At 45.7% G+C, this 18,283-nt stretch overlaps 1 protein-coding gene across 1 annotated transcript in view; it reads right to left on the bottom strand.

Moving 5' to 3' along the window:
• Positions 1–18,283, bottom strand: part of LOC145359337 (formin-like protein 1) — a 250,943-nt gene that overhangs the window by 14,649 nt on the left and 218,011 nt on the right. The window contains exons 20-26 of the mRNA XM_080213936.1: positions 17,388–17,456; positions 13,454–13,534; positions 12,155–12,284; positions 8,440–8,603; positions 7,018–7,119; positions 4,622–4,726; positions 1,668–1,791 (exon numbers count right to left, since the gene is read on the bottom strand). Of these exons, the coding sequence (XP_080070062.1) occupies positions 1,668–1,791; positions 4,622–4,726; positions 7,018–7,119; positions 8,440–8,603; positions 12,155–12,284; positions 13,454–13,534; positions 17,388–17,456 (775 nt within the window). The remainder of the gene's footprint in view (positions 1–1,667; positions 1,792–4,621; positions 4,727–7,017; positions 7,120–8,439; positions 8,604–12,154; positions 12,285–13,453; positions 13,535–17,387; positions 17,457–18,283) is intronic.

Genomic DNA, 18,283 nt, shown 5'->3' with positions numbered 1-18,283 from the left:
CTTTCGTCATTAAACGAGGCATCGTAGAAGAGGCGAGAAGACCGTTTGGCAGTCCGCGCAGTGAAGGGGACAGTCTTCAGCGCTGTCCAGAATCCAGTCAGGAAGAGTGGTGCAGACAAAGTGTGAGAGGGAGGGAGAGGAATAGAGAGTGAGATAACAAGAGGGAGAAAGAGAGAGGAGAAAGCATGAAGGAAGTAAGAGTTAAAACAAAAGAACAGAATGTGGTGGAATTTCGTGAAGGTGCAAGATGTAGGACGGAGAGAGAGAGAGAGAGAAAACAAGAAATAAGCAGTTGAGAGAGAAAAAGGGAGTAGTAAAATGGGACACGGAGGGAAAATAGAGAAGAGTAAAAGGAGTGAGAGTCACAGAGGCAGTTTCTAACTGAACGCTTTAACAACTAGTGAGAAGGAGTCACACCTTTCTCTTACCCCGAAAATTTGAAAATGAGAAATCTTTTGTTATAATGTAAGGATTATAAAAACAATCGGAATGTTGCTTTAGCATGTTCCACCTGTCAAACATTTCAACAAGATTCTGTCACAGTTCTGAGACCGGAGAACCATGTTTGGTTGATGATTCATGAACAGTTAATTCCATCCAGCAGTTTTACTCAAATTGACACAAATTGAGAGAAGTTTGGATATGAGAGACCTCGGAACGAACTTAAAATTCATAATGGCTAAAATTCCCTTTACACAGATGGTCTGATATTTGAGTTAAGGGTTGATGTTCTGAATCCTTGGATAGCTGGCAAGGAAGCCAGGCTTCTCAGTTTACACACTCTGGGCAGAATGTGCCCATCCTGCCTGCCACAGGAATCGTGGCGGTGGGGTGGGGGCGCGGTGCGGTACACAAACCACGCAAAGGTCCGCTGACCTCGGGTAGGATTTTCCAGTCTTGGTGCGAGCGCAGCTGGAAAATCCCACCCTCTGATTCTGAAAATAACTCTTAACATTACAACTGCAGCTACCCAAGCTTCAACAGTTATACTATTCGTATAATGCTCTTATCAGCAGTGAAACACAATTTTATCTCTTGTTTCTTTCTTGACCTCCAACCTTGTTTTGAAACAAAAATTAAACGTGGTTATTTTTCATTACTGTACTTTTGCTTTACTTCCCCCCTCATTTAAGTTTAAAATCAATCACGCATCTTCCTCCATTTTCTTTTCCAACCCATGGTCCGTTCTTGGCACTGAGCGTTTTCCTTCTGCCAAATCTGTCGCCGCTGGTTGGAAAATGGCTGTTTTCCATTCGGTGGCGACACATTTGGTCGTTGGCCGCACCGTAGCTAGAGGGGGAGGGAGGGAGGAGGAGGCCATTCAACCTCCTTGAGCCCCGGCTCCAGCATCCAGTTCGATGGTGGCCAACCCGTCATCTCAACTCCACCAGTGCTCCACATTCCCTGCTTCACAAAAAATGTCCCAGTCGGAGTCTTGAGGGTTCCGACTGTCGCCCAGCAACCTGTATCTTTGGGGAAGAGAATTTCACTAATATACCAGTGCAAAGCATCATACCTAGAGCAGGAATAAGCTGACAGAGCCTACAGGAGAACTGACTATCTGTTTGCTCTATGGGGAGGGGAGTTGCTATATCTCTCATCTCCACCTACTTTAGGATATCATTTTACCACTCTTCCTTTTCCAGTCCTGCGTGCCGGTGAATTACCTGTGATAATATCCTCAATTGCTCCATCCTTGCCCTCGTACACCATCCTCTCTTTCCCCTGCTGCTTCTTCTTCAGTTCTGCCATAAGGTCCATGTGGGGGGCCTTATTCTTAGTGGGAAGGGGCTAGAGAAAAAGATGACAGTTCACATTCCGCTGCTGTCAAACGTGAGTTAGAATCATCAGAAAAGAAATCACTTATGAAACCGAAAATGATTTTGAATCACGCTTTAGAAAATAGCGCTCGGGCAGAGTGTAAACCTTCCATTGAAATCTTCCCCTGGTGTGCTCATGTATCAGACACACGAGTAGCATCACACAAGGTCTAAGATTCAGGACTTGCTCTTTTAAGGTCAACATAATCACAACACACTGATCGCGTGCTCCTGTGTAGCTGGAACTTCTCATACCTGTTAAGTCACTACTGAGTTCACACAGGGGCAAATTAAGTCCCTTGCCATAAATACTGGGTAAATCAGATTGTCAGTCGGAAAATCCTGTGTCAGTTTTTCTTTAAGTACTGTCTCTGTTATGTATAACAGACAAAATTCAGAGATATCTGAATTGTAATGCGACTGTGGATATGTTTTAGTGATTTATTCTCATTACACTGTCGCCTTCCCCTGTGTCCGTTGAGGTTGGGGACACACAGGTGGACAGCATTGACTGAGTGCTTATTGAACTCTTGGGAATAATAGAGTCAGGAGCTAAATACCTCTGATATTCCTTTTAGCAATTAAATCGATCCCCAGTGAAGAGTGGCTCTAGTTTTGTTCCCTTACCCAACTAGCTACTGGGGTATAACAGTGTGGGCTTCTAAGGGTAGGAATATTATGTGTCTTTTGCCCATTTTATGCATGCAAGGATTAATCGTGGGATAATCTGAGACGGATTTGTACAAGGACTGGCCAAAATGCTAACAGTTTATAGGCATCCACTGTTTGAAGGACCCCATTCATCACCATTGAGCTCATCAGGCATCAGGATTCTTCAACCAACCCCACAGTTCATAGAATAATAAAATCCCTACAGTGCAGAAAGAGGCCATTTGGCCCATCCAGCCTGCCCAGAAAACAATCCCACCCAGGCCCTATCCCTGCAACCCCAAATATTCACCCTGATAATCTCCTGACGTTAAGGGGCAATTTAGCATGGCCAATCAACATTACCTGCACATCTTTGGACTGTGGGAGGAAATCGGAGCACCTGGAGGAAACCCACGCAGACACGGAGAGAATGTGCAGACTCCACACAGACAGTCACCCAAGGCCGGAATTGAACCCAGGTCCCTGGCGCTGTGAGGCAACAGTGCTAACCATTGTGCCACCGTGCTGCCCACATAGTTGCTAACAATGTGTTTACAGAGAACAAAAAATCCTGAGGGGCCGGGAGGAATAGAAGTGCTCCGCAATGTCTCCATCGCCCCAACAATCTTGACACAAACCCTCGTGCTCCACCACTCATTGCCCATGCCAAGGATATACCCATGCGTTCCAACAAGGCAGCTGGTCTGAAGTTTAATCCAGGGCAGGGTGAGCTAATTATGGAGTCCCAGAAGATGGCAACAGGTATCAACAGAGGCCCATGGCATAACTTAGGGTCAGTCTGGACCTTTCCATTCACGTGTACGCTGCTCCCATTGCCTCTTCCTGAGTTCAGCACAGACTAACTACCGCCCGCCAGCTTTTGACAACTGTTTCCCTGGTGAGATCTTTTTAAAAAGTACTATTTCTGGATGTACAACAGACAAAATAATTCGGAGCTATCTGAACTGTAATGCAACTGTGGGTATGTTTCAGTGATTTATTCTCATTACGCTGTCACCTTCCCCAGCTAAGCAAACAGGTGGAACCCATTCCCAGGTACTTGACAATACCAGTCCCGGGCTCCAGACATGAACTGTGAGGGGCAGTGAGTCTAACATTGCACTGTGAATCCTGATGCCCAGTTGGGGAGTTTATGCTTTCAATCTTGCTATAATGGCCCCAACAGTAAAAAGATCGTGTTCCCATCACGTTACTACATTGTAGGCATAGAACTGTGTTCTGTTGTCATCATGTGGGTTGTCATAGTAACCTCCAGCTCCACTGCTTCCTATAATCAGTTCTAACAATTTGCCTTGCTTCAATCAACAGTAATCTTTCCTTAGTTGTTGAGGAGATTGCTAATATCGAGAGATGTTCTCTGCATTCATACAATCCCCACGGTGCAGAAGGAGGTCATTCGGCCCATCGACTCTGCATCAACTCTCTGACAGAGTCTCTTTCCCAGGTCCTCTCCCCCGTCCTATCCCAGTGACCCTACACATTTACCACGGCTTATCCCCCTAACCCTAAACATATTGGAACACTGAGGGGCAATTTAGCATGGCTAATCCATCTAAGCTGCACATTTTTGGACTGCGGGAGAAAAACTGCAGCACTCGGAGGAAACCCACGCTGACATGGGGAGAATGTGCAAATGCCGCACAGACGGTGACCTGAGCCGGGAATCGAACCCGGGTCCCTGGAGCTGTGAGTCAGCAGTGCTAACCACTGTGCCACCGTGCCGCCCAACACTAGGTAACAAGGGAGCCAGTGTTGACTGGTGCTGCACTTGGTTGTGCAATAGAACCTGGATTCATGGCTACACTTCTTCACAGACTAACTCACCAGTTTCATTTCATACAGCGGAAGCCTTGAGGAGAATTTCAAAAATTGGCTGCCAATTTAGGTTTAAATTTCTTCAATTTGTTTTGCTAGCATCCTGGGCCGTGAAGGGAGAGGCAGGTAGGCCTCTGGCTCAGCCTACTCAAATCAGTTGCTGGGCAACACTCAATATGCCCATTAATAGTCCTTGCACAACGTCAGTCCCAAGATGGGCCCCTCCCTCAACTTTTATTAACAATAAAAGTTGTTAATAAAAAAATAAATGAAATAAAAAACAGTCAGTAACCGATTCAGCTCCAAAGCCTCACCTTCCCATCTGGCTGCTCTGTTTTGGAGGGTGAGAGTTTGTCCTCTGTGTTCTGAATGGTCATAGCCTCTTGCTTCTTTCGGAGTTCGTTTTCCTGTTCAGCTTGCTGAGAGAGAGATTCACAAACAAACCGGGCATCAGTTATTGCCATAAATCCACCCGGTTCGTACAGTCTAGTCGGGCATCGGGACGCACAGAGCTTTTTCAACATCTATCGGCAGCCATTTTCTTTCCTGACACATTTTTATTTCTTCCAACGTTTTCAGCCGGGATTTTACCGCCCTGCCCGGCACGGGAATTGGAGCGGGCGAGGGGCGGACAACGGGAAGGTCGGTTGCCCTCAGGATGAGTGAGGCCGTATACCCGACCCCCCCTTCAACACAGCTCAGCAGGAGGACATTCGGTCCGTCATTCCTGTGCCAGCTCATTGACTATCTGACGCACCCCACTTGATCAATCTTCCCCCTCAAAACCCTGCCACTTTTATGGCTTTTCATACCATTGCCTTTTGAAAGTTACTATTAGATCATAAACTGCTGGATAAACTCAGCTGGTCTGGCAGTGTCTGTGGAGAGAGGAACACAAGTTAACATTCTGCAGACTTGCACTGACTTGAAAAGTTAACTGTGTTATTCTCTCTCTGCACGGATGCTGCCAGACCTGCTGAGTTAATCCAGCATTTCCTGTCCTTATTTTAGTAAATTCCACAGCTGGTGATGGTGAGCCTCCTGCAAATAAGCAGCTTACTAGGGCATAAGATATAGGAGCAGAAAGAGGCCATTCGGCCCATCGAGTCTGCTCCACCTTTCAATCATGGCTGATCATTTTCTCAACCCCATTTTGCTGCCTTTTCTCCATAACCTTTGATCTCATTACCAATCAAGAATCTATCTATCTCTGTCTAAAATAGACTGAATGACCTGGCCTTCACAGCCTCCTGTGGCAATGAGTTCCATAGATTCACCACCCTCTGGCTGAAGAAACTCTTCCGCATCTTGGTTCTAAAGGGCCATCCTTTTACTCTGAGGCTGTGCCCTCGGATCCTAGTCTCTTCCACTAATGGAAACATCTTCCCCACGTCCACACCATCCAGGTCTTTCAGTGTTCTCTAAGTTTCAATGAGATCTCCCCTCATCCTTCCAAACTCCATCGAGTACAGACCCAGAGTCCTCAACCGTTCCTCATATGTCAAACTTTTAATTCTAGGGATCATTCTCGTGAACCTCCTCTGGACCCTCTCCAAGGCCAGCACATCCTTCCTTAGATATGGGGCTCAAAATTGCTCACAATATTCCAAATGTGGTCTGACCAGAGCTATATAAAGCCTCAGTAACACATCCCTGCTTTTGAATCATATATATAATATAAACCCTACAGTGTAGAAAGAGGCCATTTGGCCCATTGAGTCCGCACTGACCACAATCCCACCCAGGCCATACCCCCTTATCCCTACACATTTACCCGCTAATCCCGCTAACCTGTGCATCTCAGGACACAAAGAGCCAATCAACCTAACCTGCAAATCTTTGGACTGGAAGGAAACCAGAGCACTTGGAGGAAACCCACGCAGACATGAGGAGAATGTGCAAACTCCACACAGACAGTGACCTAAGCTGGGAATTGAACCCAGGTCCCTGGAGCTGTGAAGCAGCAGTGCTAACCACTGCGCTATTGTGCCGCCCTCTCTAATCTTCTCTAGTCCTCTTGAAATGAATGCTAACATTGCATTTGCGTTTCTAACTACCAACTCAACCTGTAATTAACCTTAAGAGAATCCTGAACCAGAACTCCCAAGTCCACTTTGTACTTCCAATTTCGGAGTTATCCTCCCATTTAGAAAATAGAAACATAGAAAAACTACAGCACAAACAGACCCTTCAACCCACAAGTTGGGCTGAACATGTCCCTACCTACTAGACTTACCTATAACCCTTCATCTTACAAAGTTAAAATAGTCTGGGCCACTTAAGAGGGCAGTTAATTGACAGCCCCCCCTCACTATGGGTCTCAAGTAATGCATAGGCCAGACTGAGAAAGGACAGCAGATTTCCTCCCCTAAGAACATTAGTCAACCAGATGGAGCAAATCACCAAGTTTCATAATCATTGCTGCTGAGCCATGCATTTAACTCTAGATTTGTTCATTAATTTAAATTTCTCCAGCTGCTATGGTGGGATTTGAACCTATGTCTCCAGAGCATCAACCTTATTAGGAGATTACTATGTTGTTTGGCCATCGAATTTCACTGTAAATCATGCTTCTTGCATATAATGGTGAGGTTGACCAGAAGTGATCCTCAGGAAGGAGAGAAACATTCTATAGTGACCATTAAAGTCAACACAGCTCACTCTAGTGGGCCAAGAGGAAACAGAGATTGTTCAATGTTCAGTTCTATACCTTGTAAGCCTTGATGAACCTCAAAAAGGATGGGAAGAACATGGATGGAGGCATTGTCTTTACATTTTCACCGAAGTACTCAACAACAGACTGGTAAGCTTCCTGTGGAAGGGAACAGTGCACACAAAGGTTAGTTCTCATCACCAATTATAGCCACAACGGCCAACATTAAACAAGCACAAAGATAAGACCCCGGTGAACACTGCCACTGGGATTTGAGGGTGAATAAAAGTCTCCCAAAAAATTCCTTGGTTTTCCATTCAAATCTTCAGCAATTCCCAATCCAGACCTGGAAGGACAAGGGCAATGAATGTCCATTTACAGATATCATCCCAATGCTGCTGGTATTTAGCTCGCAGTGGCTGGGAAGGTCACTATGGGGAGGCTGCGGGGGGTGGGGGGTGGGGGGGAGTGTGAAAAACAAAGCCTGTGGTCAAGCACCCAGGGTGAGATTTTCCTGCCATCTTCACCGGAAGATCCCACCCGAGGTCAACAGGCCTGTCCTGCCCACTATGATTCCTGTGGTGGGGTGGGACAGGAAAATTCCACCTCCAATGTTTGACTGAGGGACCTGACCTCAGGAAGAGGGTGGCCTGCTGAGAGCCAAGCACTGCCCTGGTTCCACCCCCACTGCATCCCGTGTCAGCCAATGACCCCATTCTCAGTCACCTCTGATCCCTTGCTGATGCGGATCCCTACAGGACGCATCGCTAGCGGCTACCACAGCCCATGGGGGTGCTGTCTGACATGGAGGGCTGTCGGCTGATTGGCTGGAGGCTTTCTGGGTTACTGACGGATCGTGGGAAGCTGTGATCCCAGGGAAAGTCGCAGTTGGCCAGTTAAGAGCCTGAGATGCACTGCATATGTGAGGCCATCCCCATCAGAGGTGAGGAGTGGGTCTCCGCAGCTCGTCTGACTACGGGCAAGACATCTATCACCTGGCCTGATCTCCCCGTATTTACCCCATAATTCCACTAATCCCCCTAACCAGCACATCCTGGGACAGTGAGGAGCAATTTAGCTGGGCCAATCCACCTAACCAGCACATCTATGGACTGTGGGAGGAAACTGGAGCACCCGGAGGATACCCACGCAGACATGGGGAGAATGTGCAGACTCCTCACAGACAGTGACCCAAGCTGGGAATTGAACCCACGTCCCTGACACTGTGAGGCAGCAGTGCTAACCACTAACAGCTGTTCACTTCTTCATTCCAATATCTTTCCAGCTGGGGATGATTTATTTCCCTTGTGCATCTCTGGGCATCTAAACTGACAGAAAGTAACATCCCATAGTTCAAATCAGTTAACGCAGCAGAGGCCAAGGGATATCGCTGAGACATTGCTGATGTGCACAGCTCAGCTCGACATTAGCCAGTGTACCCCGGAGCGAGGCTTGAAGAGTGAGCTTGTTGCTACCCACCTGTGCGGTTTTGCTGTCCTTCTGTAAGTTGTCCACTTTCTCACTGTTGCTGCTCAGGAATTCTTTCAGGAGGAGGCTGGTGTCTGCGACCATGAACGCCTTCCGAGTGAGTTCCATCCCCTGCTGTAACGACCGCACATCTTGTACGACACTCTCCAGCGACACTGCGATAGACACGGCAAGAGGGAAAACAGCAGTGAGAAACTCAGGCACATTTTCATCAACGGCTGATTACAACGGGATAACTCGCAATGCCCAAAAATAGCAACAAAATCAGACTGATTCCTCAATACGTGAATGACAACTTGTATGTATATAACCTTCTGGCATCACGGCATAGTGGCTAGCACTGCGGCTTCACAGCGCCAGGGATCTGGGTTCGATTCCCAGATTGGGTGACTGTCTGTGTGGAGTTTGCATCTTCTCCTTATGTCTGCATGGATTTCCTTCAAATGCTTCAATTTCCTCCCACAGTCCATAAGATGTGTTGGCTAGGAGCATTGGCCATGTTAAATTCTCCCTCAGTGGACCCAAACAGACGCCAGAGTATGGTGACTAGGGGATTTTCAGTCACTTCATTGTGGCGTTAATGTAAACCTACTTGTGACACTAATAAATAAATTTAACCTTAAAACTTCCCAGATACTTCACAGTTACTGGGAAAAGTTTGACACTGAGCTACATAATGAGACAGTAACATAGATGATAAATAGCTTGGCAAGGAAATAAGTTTTAAATAGCCCCTTAAAGGAGAAGGCAGGGGTCAGAGGACAGAAAGTTAAGGGGGGGTGGGAACTGGGCAGCTTAGAGGTTGAAGGTATGGGTACTAAAAGAGGAACAAGGACAATCAGGAATGAACAAGAGGCCAGAATTAGCCGAGTGCTGGAGAAATTTATAGAGTTCAGGAGGACGAGACCATGGATAGGAAGTAAAACAGCTTGAGAATTTTCAAATCAAGGCTTAGCTGGAGTGGGGGTCAATGTTGCCCAGCAGGCACGAGGTGCTGGGTGAACGGGACATGGTACGAAGTAGGATATAAATAAGAGTTTTGGATGAGCTCATGAGATCATGGAGGGTATTAGGTGGAAGGCTAGTCAGGATAATATCAGAATAGTTGAGTATCGAGGCAACAGAGGCAGAAATGAGGGTTCAGTTCAGGCAAGGTTGAGCCTTCATGAATAACCTCAGGTGGTACAGGAATTGAACCCACGCTGTTGGCATGGCTCCTGGTCACCAACCAATCATTCAGCCAACTGAGCACACAAGATTAACAGGTTGTGGGAAAGGTGAACTTGCGAGATGGGGGAGGACATGTGGAATAAAGGGTTAACTCTAATGCTAGCTATTTTGTATTTGTATAAGGAGGTACATCACAGTGATGTCACTCAGTGAGAGAAGATGATTGAGAAACATCTTAGAGAGATGCAACAGCTCGCTTGTTTTTGTAAATAGTCTGTATGCAAATGAATGTATTTCATATTCAATTTGGTTCGGGTAGATGAGAAGTCATGTCACATGTAAAAATCCATTGGCTCCAGCAAGGTCTCTTTCCAGAGTAAGATAACGGCCGGAATTTTACCCACTCCCCGCCTCCCCCTCGAGCCACCACGGGAGTCGGAGTGGGCGAGAGGCGGACAGTGGGACTTAACCTTAAAACACCCCAGATGGTTCACGGTTACTGGGAAAAGTTTGACACTCAGCTACATAATGAGTCAGCAGCATAGATGATAAATAGTTTGGCAAGGAAATAAGTTTTAAATAGCCTCTTAAAGGAGAATGCAGAGGCCAGAGGACAGAAAGTTAAGGGGGGGTGGGAACTGGGGAGCTTAACACCTTGGCGATTTAAGTTTGGGTGCTAAAAGAGGAACAAGGACAATCAGGGATGAACAAGAGGCAGATTTTATGGTTTCAGGACAAGTGAGGTCGTAAAATCCCACCCAATGAATCCAGAGATAAAATCACACTAACAAGTCCTGTAAATCTGGAACTGCAGGTTTCTGCTCATCCTGTGTTGGATGCTGAATAAGCAGAGAGGAAAATAATCAGAGGCAGTGAAGAGGCGGAGAGAAGTTATGATACGGAGATAGTTGTTGTCGACATACATGTGAAACCTGACATGTCACCCAGGAGCAAGATGCGAATAAGAATAGGACAGGGTCAAGGACTGATCCTTACAAGACACCAGGTAACGCAGAAGCAGAAAGAGAAGTCATTGCAGGTGATTCTCTGAATACAAATGGATGGATAAAAATTAAACCAGGCCAGAGCAACCCAACCCAGCTGCATGGTAAAGGAGGGGCACTGGGTGAGCATGGTGCAGTCAACCATGTCAAAGCATGCAGACTGGATGAGAAGGATGAGGGCTACATGCACAGCCATTGGGTGGAGATCTTTCCATCCATGCATGCTTGGAAATTGAACCATAGAATAGAATCATCGAATCCCCACAGTGCAGAAAGAGGCCATTCGGCCCATCAAGTCTGCACCGACAACAATCCTAGCTGGGCCCTATCCCCACCCCCCCCACCATTTCCCACATATTTACCCTAATAATCCCCCTGATACTGAGGGTCAATTTAGCATGGTCAATCAACCTAACCCGTATATCTTTGGACTGTGGGAGGAAACCAGAATACCCAGAGGAAACCCATGCAGACATGGGGAGAACATGCAAACTCCACACAGACAGTTACCCAGGGCTGGAATTGAGCCTGGGTCCCTGGAGCTTTGGGGCAGCAGTACTAACCACTGTGTCACTGTACCAGCGTCGACTTACTTTTGCTGCCAATCTAAGGAACCACAATTTAAAAAAATTAGTGGAAACGTTTTATCTGGTTTTATTTGCCTTCAGCAATTTGACCCACTCGGAAGGCATGCTGGACAAGAAAACTCCCCTTCCTCGGATGTTGTGGATTCAGGCTCGTACTGTTGTTTCATAATGAGCTCATGGTTCAGCTCCTTTGTTTTCATGTCTCTCAGGTTCGCACTGTGGCAGTGCCAGCGGGTGTGGCAGTGCCAGTGGCTCACTCGGCCATGTCAGAGGGCAGTTGAGAGTCAACCACATTGCTGTGGGTCTGGAGTCACATGTAAGCCAGACCTGGTAAAGACGGCAAAGTTCTTTTCCTGAAGGACATCAGAGAACCAGATGGGTTTTTCCGACAATCGACAATGGTTTCCTGGCCATCAGTAGATTCTCAACTCCAGATTTTTAAAATTGAATTCAAATTCCACCATCTGCCGTGGCGGGATTCGAACCCGGATCCCCCAGAATATTAACTGAGTTCCTGGATTAATAATCCCATGATAGTATCACTAGACCATCGCCTCCCCTTAAATAAAACACACACCAATGGCAGGCAGTAAGAACAGTCACATGATAGAACCTCTACCAACACTATCCACAGCTCCAGACAGCAACATGTATGCAAAAGTGCCGCAGCATCTCAGACACTGGGAGGGGTGGAGTTAAACAATAAACGGGGACCAGATTGGTGGATTCAATCCCAGTTCTGACTTGGGTACATTCAGAACCTTCCTTGTAGGCCTCCCCATGGTATAGATCCTGGCAGGGTAGGTCAGCCGAGGACCTGAAGAAGTTATCACTGGTTCCCCTAGCTGGAGGAGTAATCACTGCTCCCACTTTGTAAATTCGCAGCAAATCCCTCTCCTTACGGAGCAGTCAACATTGTCCTCAGTTCCCCCTCGAGCTTAATACCTGCGGCAGCTTTCTCCACAAAGAGTAGCTCAGTGTGAAAGGTGCTGAGTTCCGGATACTGCCCTTGGATTATGTCCACGATGTAGTTCATTAGCGTCTGTTTTCTGTCCGTTGATTTGGTTTCCAGGAGCTGGAGGTGAAAGGACACAGAGCAATTATTCAATGTTACGTCCTTCTACCTGTGTCAACCTATTGACTCAATCCGGCCAACAAGACAACTGAACCTGTGTTAGCTCACTCCGTAATATAGTGATGTCTGTGTGAATTCACCCAACACATACAAACATATAACAGGTTTAAAATTGTGATAACTCACACAGCATACACTCACGAGGGTGGCACGGTGGCACAGTGGTTAGCACTGCTGCCTCACAGTGCCAGGGACCAGGGTTCAATTTCCAGCTTGGGTTACTGTCTTCCTCCCACAGTCCAAAGATATGTGGGTTAGGTGGATTGGCCATGTTAAATTGCCTTTTAGTGTCAGGGGGACTAGCTAGTTATGGGAATAGGGTCTGGGCGGGATTCTGGTGGGTATAGACTTGATGGGCTGAATGGCCTCCTTCTGTACTGTAGAATTCTATGACTAATCATATCCACGCCACATACAACACTGATTATCACCCACAGCCTGTTGTTTTCCCTATTCTGTTTGCTTTCACGAACAGGATTACCAAACACCAATCCTGCCCACCTCTTAAATGCTACCCTTTCAGAGAAAATACATTGGCCTTAGTCCATCCAACAGCAGAATGGCCACGAGAATGGCATCAAGTGGCATCCTGCTGCCTTGGCAAAGCAGCCAGCGTAATTAAGGACCCCACGCACCCTGGACATACTCTCATCCAGACAAAATTCTGAGATCACATACCATCCGACTCAAGAAGAGCCTCTACCCTGCTGCCATCAGACTTTTGAATGGACCTACCTCGCACTAAGCTAATCTTTCTCTACACTTTAGCTACGACTTGTAACACTACATTCTGCTTTCCTTCTCTATGAGTGGTATGCTTTGACTGTGTAGCTCGCAAGAAACAATACTTTATGTTAATACATGTGACAATGATAAATCAAACCAAAATGGTGCCCCCAGTGTTGATGAAGTTACAACCCACACGTCACCTTTGATCAGTTGCTGAAGAGAGGGGACTGCAGGTGAAATCGATACCGTTGTCAACAGCTGATTATAAACAGTCACCAATTCGACCATTCAACACATTATTACAGATTGCAAATTGCAATGAACTAATCATTAGACTAGTTCAATCTATCATTTCCCAGTGTCATTTCCCACAGTCTTACCAGGTCAAGGCTCTGCAATCGAAAGCCGTAGACAGCTCCTTTTTTACTGCTATTCATATAATTCCCAAATGCTAAAATGATCTGCAGGGAGATAAAGAGATTGAACAAGATCAGCCGTGGGCATTGATGGTCCGATTTTACAGTGAATTACTTTTCACAGTGAAATATTGTATTGTCCAATCGCTGATAACAGAAAGTAAGCAACAAGTGGTAGGGCTGAGTTTTATAGACTGTTTATTATTCACAAACCACACCCCCCCACCTTCCCCCCAAATCAAGTAGAAAAGTGACAAGATTGCCTCTTAGCAAGAATACACGGAGGGCGACCATATTGAGATAATTGTGGGACTTCTGCCCCTCAGGGACTGTAACAACAGGTCTAGTTTTATATTATTTAGCATCCTACCAAAACCCAGACTTCAAATCATGTCAAGAAAATGGGCCTGACCGCATGAATTGAAACTTAGTGAAGTGCATCTTAAAATCAAAACATCTCAGTCCAGAGTTTCTATGTACAATTCACCTGGAATCAGATAAACCAGTTTTTGTTTTATTCATTTGTAGAATGCAGGCGTCACTGGCTGGTCAGCATTTATTGCCCATCCCTAGTTGCTCTTGGACAGCACTTGGGAGTCAACCATATTGCTGTGGGTCAGGAGACACACGTAGGCCAGACCAGGTAAAGATGGCAGATTTCCCTTCCCAAAGGACATCAGTGAGCCAGATGACTTTTTCCAACGATAGACAATGGTTTCATGGTCATCAGTAGATTCTTAATTCCAGAAATTTCCTATTGCATTCAAATTCCACTATCTGCCATGGCGGCATTCGAACCTAGGTCCCCAGAACGTTAGCTGAATTTCTGGATTAATAGTCTGGCTATAATAATACTCATCTGGAAGTTGACCCTGCACTAAGTTGACCAAACAGCTGCCAGAGTAGGATAATGAATGAACATGCTGACTTTCTGCCATTTTACAATCCTTTGAGAAGATTTTTTAAATTACGATGTTTTTCGGTGCATTTTTAAAAAGTTTTAATTGCAAAACCATTTTGAATTTACTGAGGAGGTGACCAATTATCCATCAGTGGAACTAGGGAGTGATTGAAGTATAGATTTTTTAAAAATGAGGTTACAGTCAGGCAGTGGGCTAGTTTGATTTATGTGATGAAATTCATTCATAGCTGGGTTAGTAAAACGGCAGTCATGATGTGGAGATGCCGGCGTTGGACTGGGGTAAACACAGTAAGAAGTCTCACAACACCAGGTTAAAGTCCAACCAGTTTATTTGATAGTAAACCCACAAGCTTTCGGAAACACTGTGCTTTCGTCAGGTGAGTGGGGAGTTCTGATCACAAACAGGGCATATAACGGCACACACTCAGTTTACAGAATACTGATAAGAATGCAAGTCTTCACAGCTAATCAAGTCTTAAAGGTGCAGACAATGTGAGTGGAGATAGCATTAAGCATGGGTTAAAGAGATGTGTATTGTCTCCAGACAGGACAGTAAGTGAGATGTTACAAGTAACATCTTATACTAATCAGTATTCTGTGAACCGTGTGTGCCTTTATATGCCCTGATCAGAACTTTCCATTCACCTGACGAAGGAACAGCGTTCCGAAAGCTTGTTGATTTACTATCAAATAAACTTGTTGGACTTTAACCTGGTGTTGTGCGGCTACTTAGTGAAACAGCACCAGCTTAGCAATCTTAAATATGTCAAGAAATATTGTTTGACGCCAAGAAAATAAAAAGAATGATTACGGTTCATTAAATTGCTTTCTTGTGTTGGTCCATAAGCATTCTATGTTTGTGATTATGCAAGTAGCAAGGAGTCTCGCAACACCAGGTTAAAGCCCAGCACGTTCATTTGGAATCACGAGCTTTCAGAACACTGCTCTTTCTTCAGACGACCTGATCGCTCATCTGATGAAGGAGCAGTGCTCCAAAAGCTCGTGATTCCAAATAAACCTGTTGGACTTTAACCTGGTGTTGTGAGACTTCTTGCTGTGCTTATCCCAGTCCATTGCCGACGTCTCCGCATTAGGTTTGGTGTTGGAGCTGGAATCATTACTTCACTGTGGAAAACCAGGATAATTTCTGCCTGGGTTGTTAATTGCACTCAAAGCATAAAAGTCACCTCCGTCAAGTTAATATGACACATGTTTGGAATAATACAATTTTGCTTTTCGTATTTGTTTGTGGGATGTGAGCGTCGCTGGTTTGGCCAACGTTTATTGCCCATCAGAAACAGAAAATGCTGGAAAATCTCAGCAGGTCTGACAGTGTCTGTGGAGAATGAATAGGGCCAACATTTCGAATCAGGGTGACTCTTCGTCAGAGCTGGACACAGACTGTCATACAAACATATGAATCAGCTCTGATGAAGAGTCATCCAGACTCGAAACATTGGCTCTATTCACTCCCCACAGATGCTGTCAGACCTGCTGAGATTTTCCAGTATTTTCTGTTTTTGTTTCAGATTCCAGCATCTGCAGTATTTTGCTTTTATTTATTGCCCAACCCTAATTTCTCTTCAGAAGGTGGCGGTGAGCCGCCTTCTTGTGCCTTGATGTAGGTACACTCTCAGTGCTGTTAGGGAAGGAGTTCCAGGATTTTGAGCCAGTGACAGTGAAGGAACAGAGATATATTATCAAGTTAGGGTGGTGAGTGGCTTGGAAGGGAAAATCCAGGTAGTGGTGTTCCCATGCACCTGCTGCCCTTGTCCTTCTAGATGGTAGTGGTCATGAGTTTGGAAGGTGCTGCCTAAGCAGCCTTGGTGAGTTCCTGCAGTGTATCATGTGGAATGTCTGCGAACGTGGTGCCAATGAAGTGGGCTGCTTTGTATTGGATGGTATCAAGCCCCATGAGTATTGTTGAAACTTCCCTCATCCAGGGAAGAGGAGAGCTTTCCATCACACTCCTGACTTGTGTCTCATAGATGGTGGGCACTCTTTGGGCAGTCAGGAGGTGAGGTTTGTAATTATACAACAAGCAAGTCTAGCAAAATAAATCTAGGTATTTCCTCAAGGGGATGGAAGGCAGTGGAGGAGGCAACAGGAGGGCTGAGGTTCTGATGAGAGGATAGAGGAGATAACAGGATAGAAGATGCTAGATAGGGCAGGTGATATCTTTGAAGGTGTAGAGTTTGAGGTAGCTTGGCAAGATGGACAGCCAGAAGGGATTTTAGGATTAGTGATGATGAAAAGTAAGACAAGGCAGCATAATTAGAAAGTAATAAATTTGTTCTGTGTGGGGTCTGGAAGGGTGCACTGAGACCAGTGTTGAGCTCAGCTGTGAATAACATTGGAAGACATTGCAGAGATGAGATGGGATGAGGTGATGAAGAAGTCAGTAAGTCAGTGAATTCAGTACCCTGAGGGATGGGGAAGCGGTGAGGTTGAGGAGGACAGGAGGTAGATGAGTGAGATATAATGTAGAATAACAAAGATAAAAGTGTTGGGAGTAGACTATTTGATGAAAGGCTAACTGGCCTTTCTTCTCCTAGATTCTTACGTTCTTTGTTAGACAGACTGTCATAGTGATTCCAAACATGCACTAGGTGTGATTGTTGAGGGTCTGTCAATCTAATGTGTGCCCCAGGAAGAGACAAAGGATTCTGAGTAATGGATTACTGAGTAATTACCCATGGGGTTGAAACTGAGACACAGAATGAGGCCAGTTGGCCTATCATGGCTGTACTAGCTCTCCCAATGAGCATCATGGCCATTCCACTGCTTTTTCTTTCTACCCCTGCACATTACAATCATCTAATGCCCTCAAGTAATCATTCAAGTAAACATCTAATGCCCCTCTTGAATGCCTCCATTGAACCTGCCTGCACCACACTTCAATCGCCGTGCATTTCAGACCATACCCACTTCCAGTCTCTCCCACCATGGCTACCACTCACCCCTGACCCGGCTTACCTCCAGAATTCTCTTCAGCTTCACTGATGATTTGATGGACATCGATGCGGCGATGATGGCGTTCAGTTGCTGTAAGCAAGGAGAATTAAATCAATCATTGGGAGTTAAGTGAGTCACGGACAATCCAGTTTTGCAATATGGAGTCCTGGGAGGCAGACAGACTCCAGCCCAGCCAGCGTGGTGACCACCAGAAAAGGCATTAGATTGCCCACGACTTGATGGATATTTTAACATTGGCAACTTTTTATTTGAGAGAAATGCTTGAAATTGTTACCCAGTGGTATATTTAATTTAAAGTGTTTCCTGGGGTTTATAAAAAAAAATCTTTTCATTGATTTAAAATCAAAAGTAAAAATTCTCCCAAAGCAGCCTTTATTTGTATTAAATGTCTTTCTGGTTATATGCATTCCTTCAGGAGATCATTGATTAAAAGTTGCTCCGTTCTGATTGTCATGGGTATTAAAGAGAATGAAACGTTGCACTTATACAGTTTTCATCTCTTAGCTGAGTAGATTTTGTAACTTGCTCTCCCACCTCAGTGATAGGTGACCTTCTCTTCAAAGTTACTGTCACGACCTCCAAAAACCCTACCCTATGACCCCACTGTCCCATCTCCAAACTCTCTTTTCAGTCGAAGGCCTGAAGATGTGTAGGTGGATTGACCATGCAAAATGGCCCTTTAGCGCCTCAAGATGTGTAGTTCAAGGGGATTAGTGGGGTAAATGCGCAGATTTACGGGGATAGGTTGGGGAGCCTGGGTAAGGTGCACTGTCGGAGAGTTAGTGCAGTCTCGATGGGCCAAGTGGTCTCCTTTTGCACTGCAGGGATTCTACCTCAGAGACCTGATACCATGGCTTCTGCGGCAGTTCTAGAATCCCAATGTCCTAGAATCCATG

Source organism: Carcharhinus amblyrhynchos, chromosome 27 (assembly GCF_965287045.1).
Source record: "Carcharhinus amblyrhynchos chromosome 27, sCarAmb.v2.hapA, whole genome shotgun sequence".
Classification (NCBI taxonomy): Eukaryota; Metazoa; Chordata; class Chondrichthyes; order Carcharhiniformes; family Carcharhinidae; genus Carcharhinus; species Carcharhinus amblyrhynchos.
This window is presented reverse-complemented; position numbering and strand designations above follow the sequence as displayed.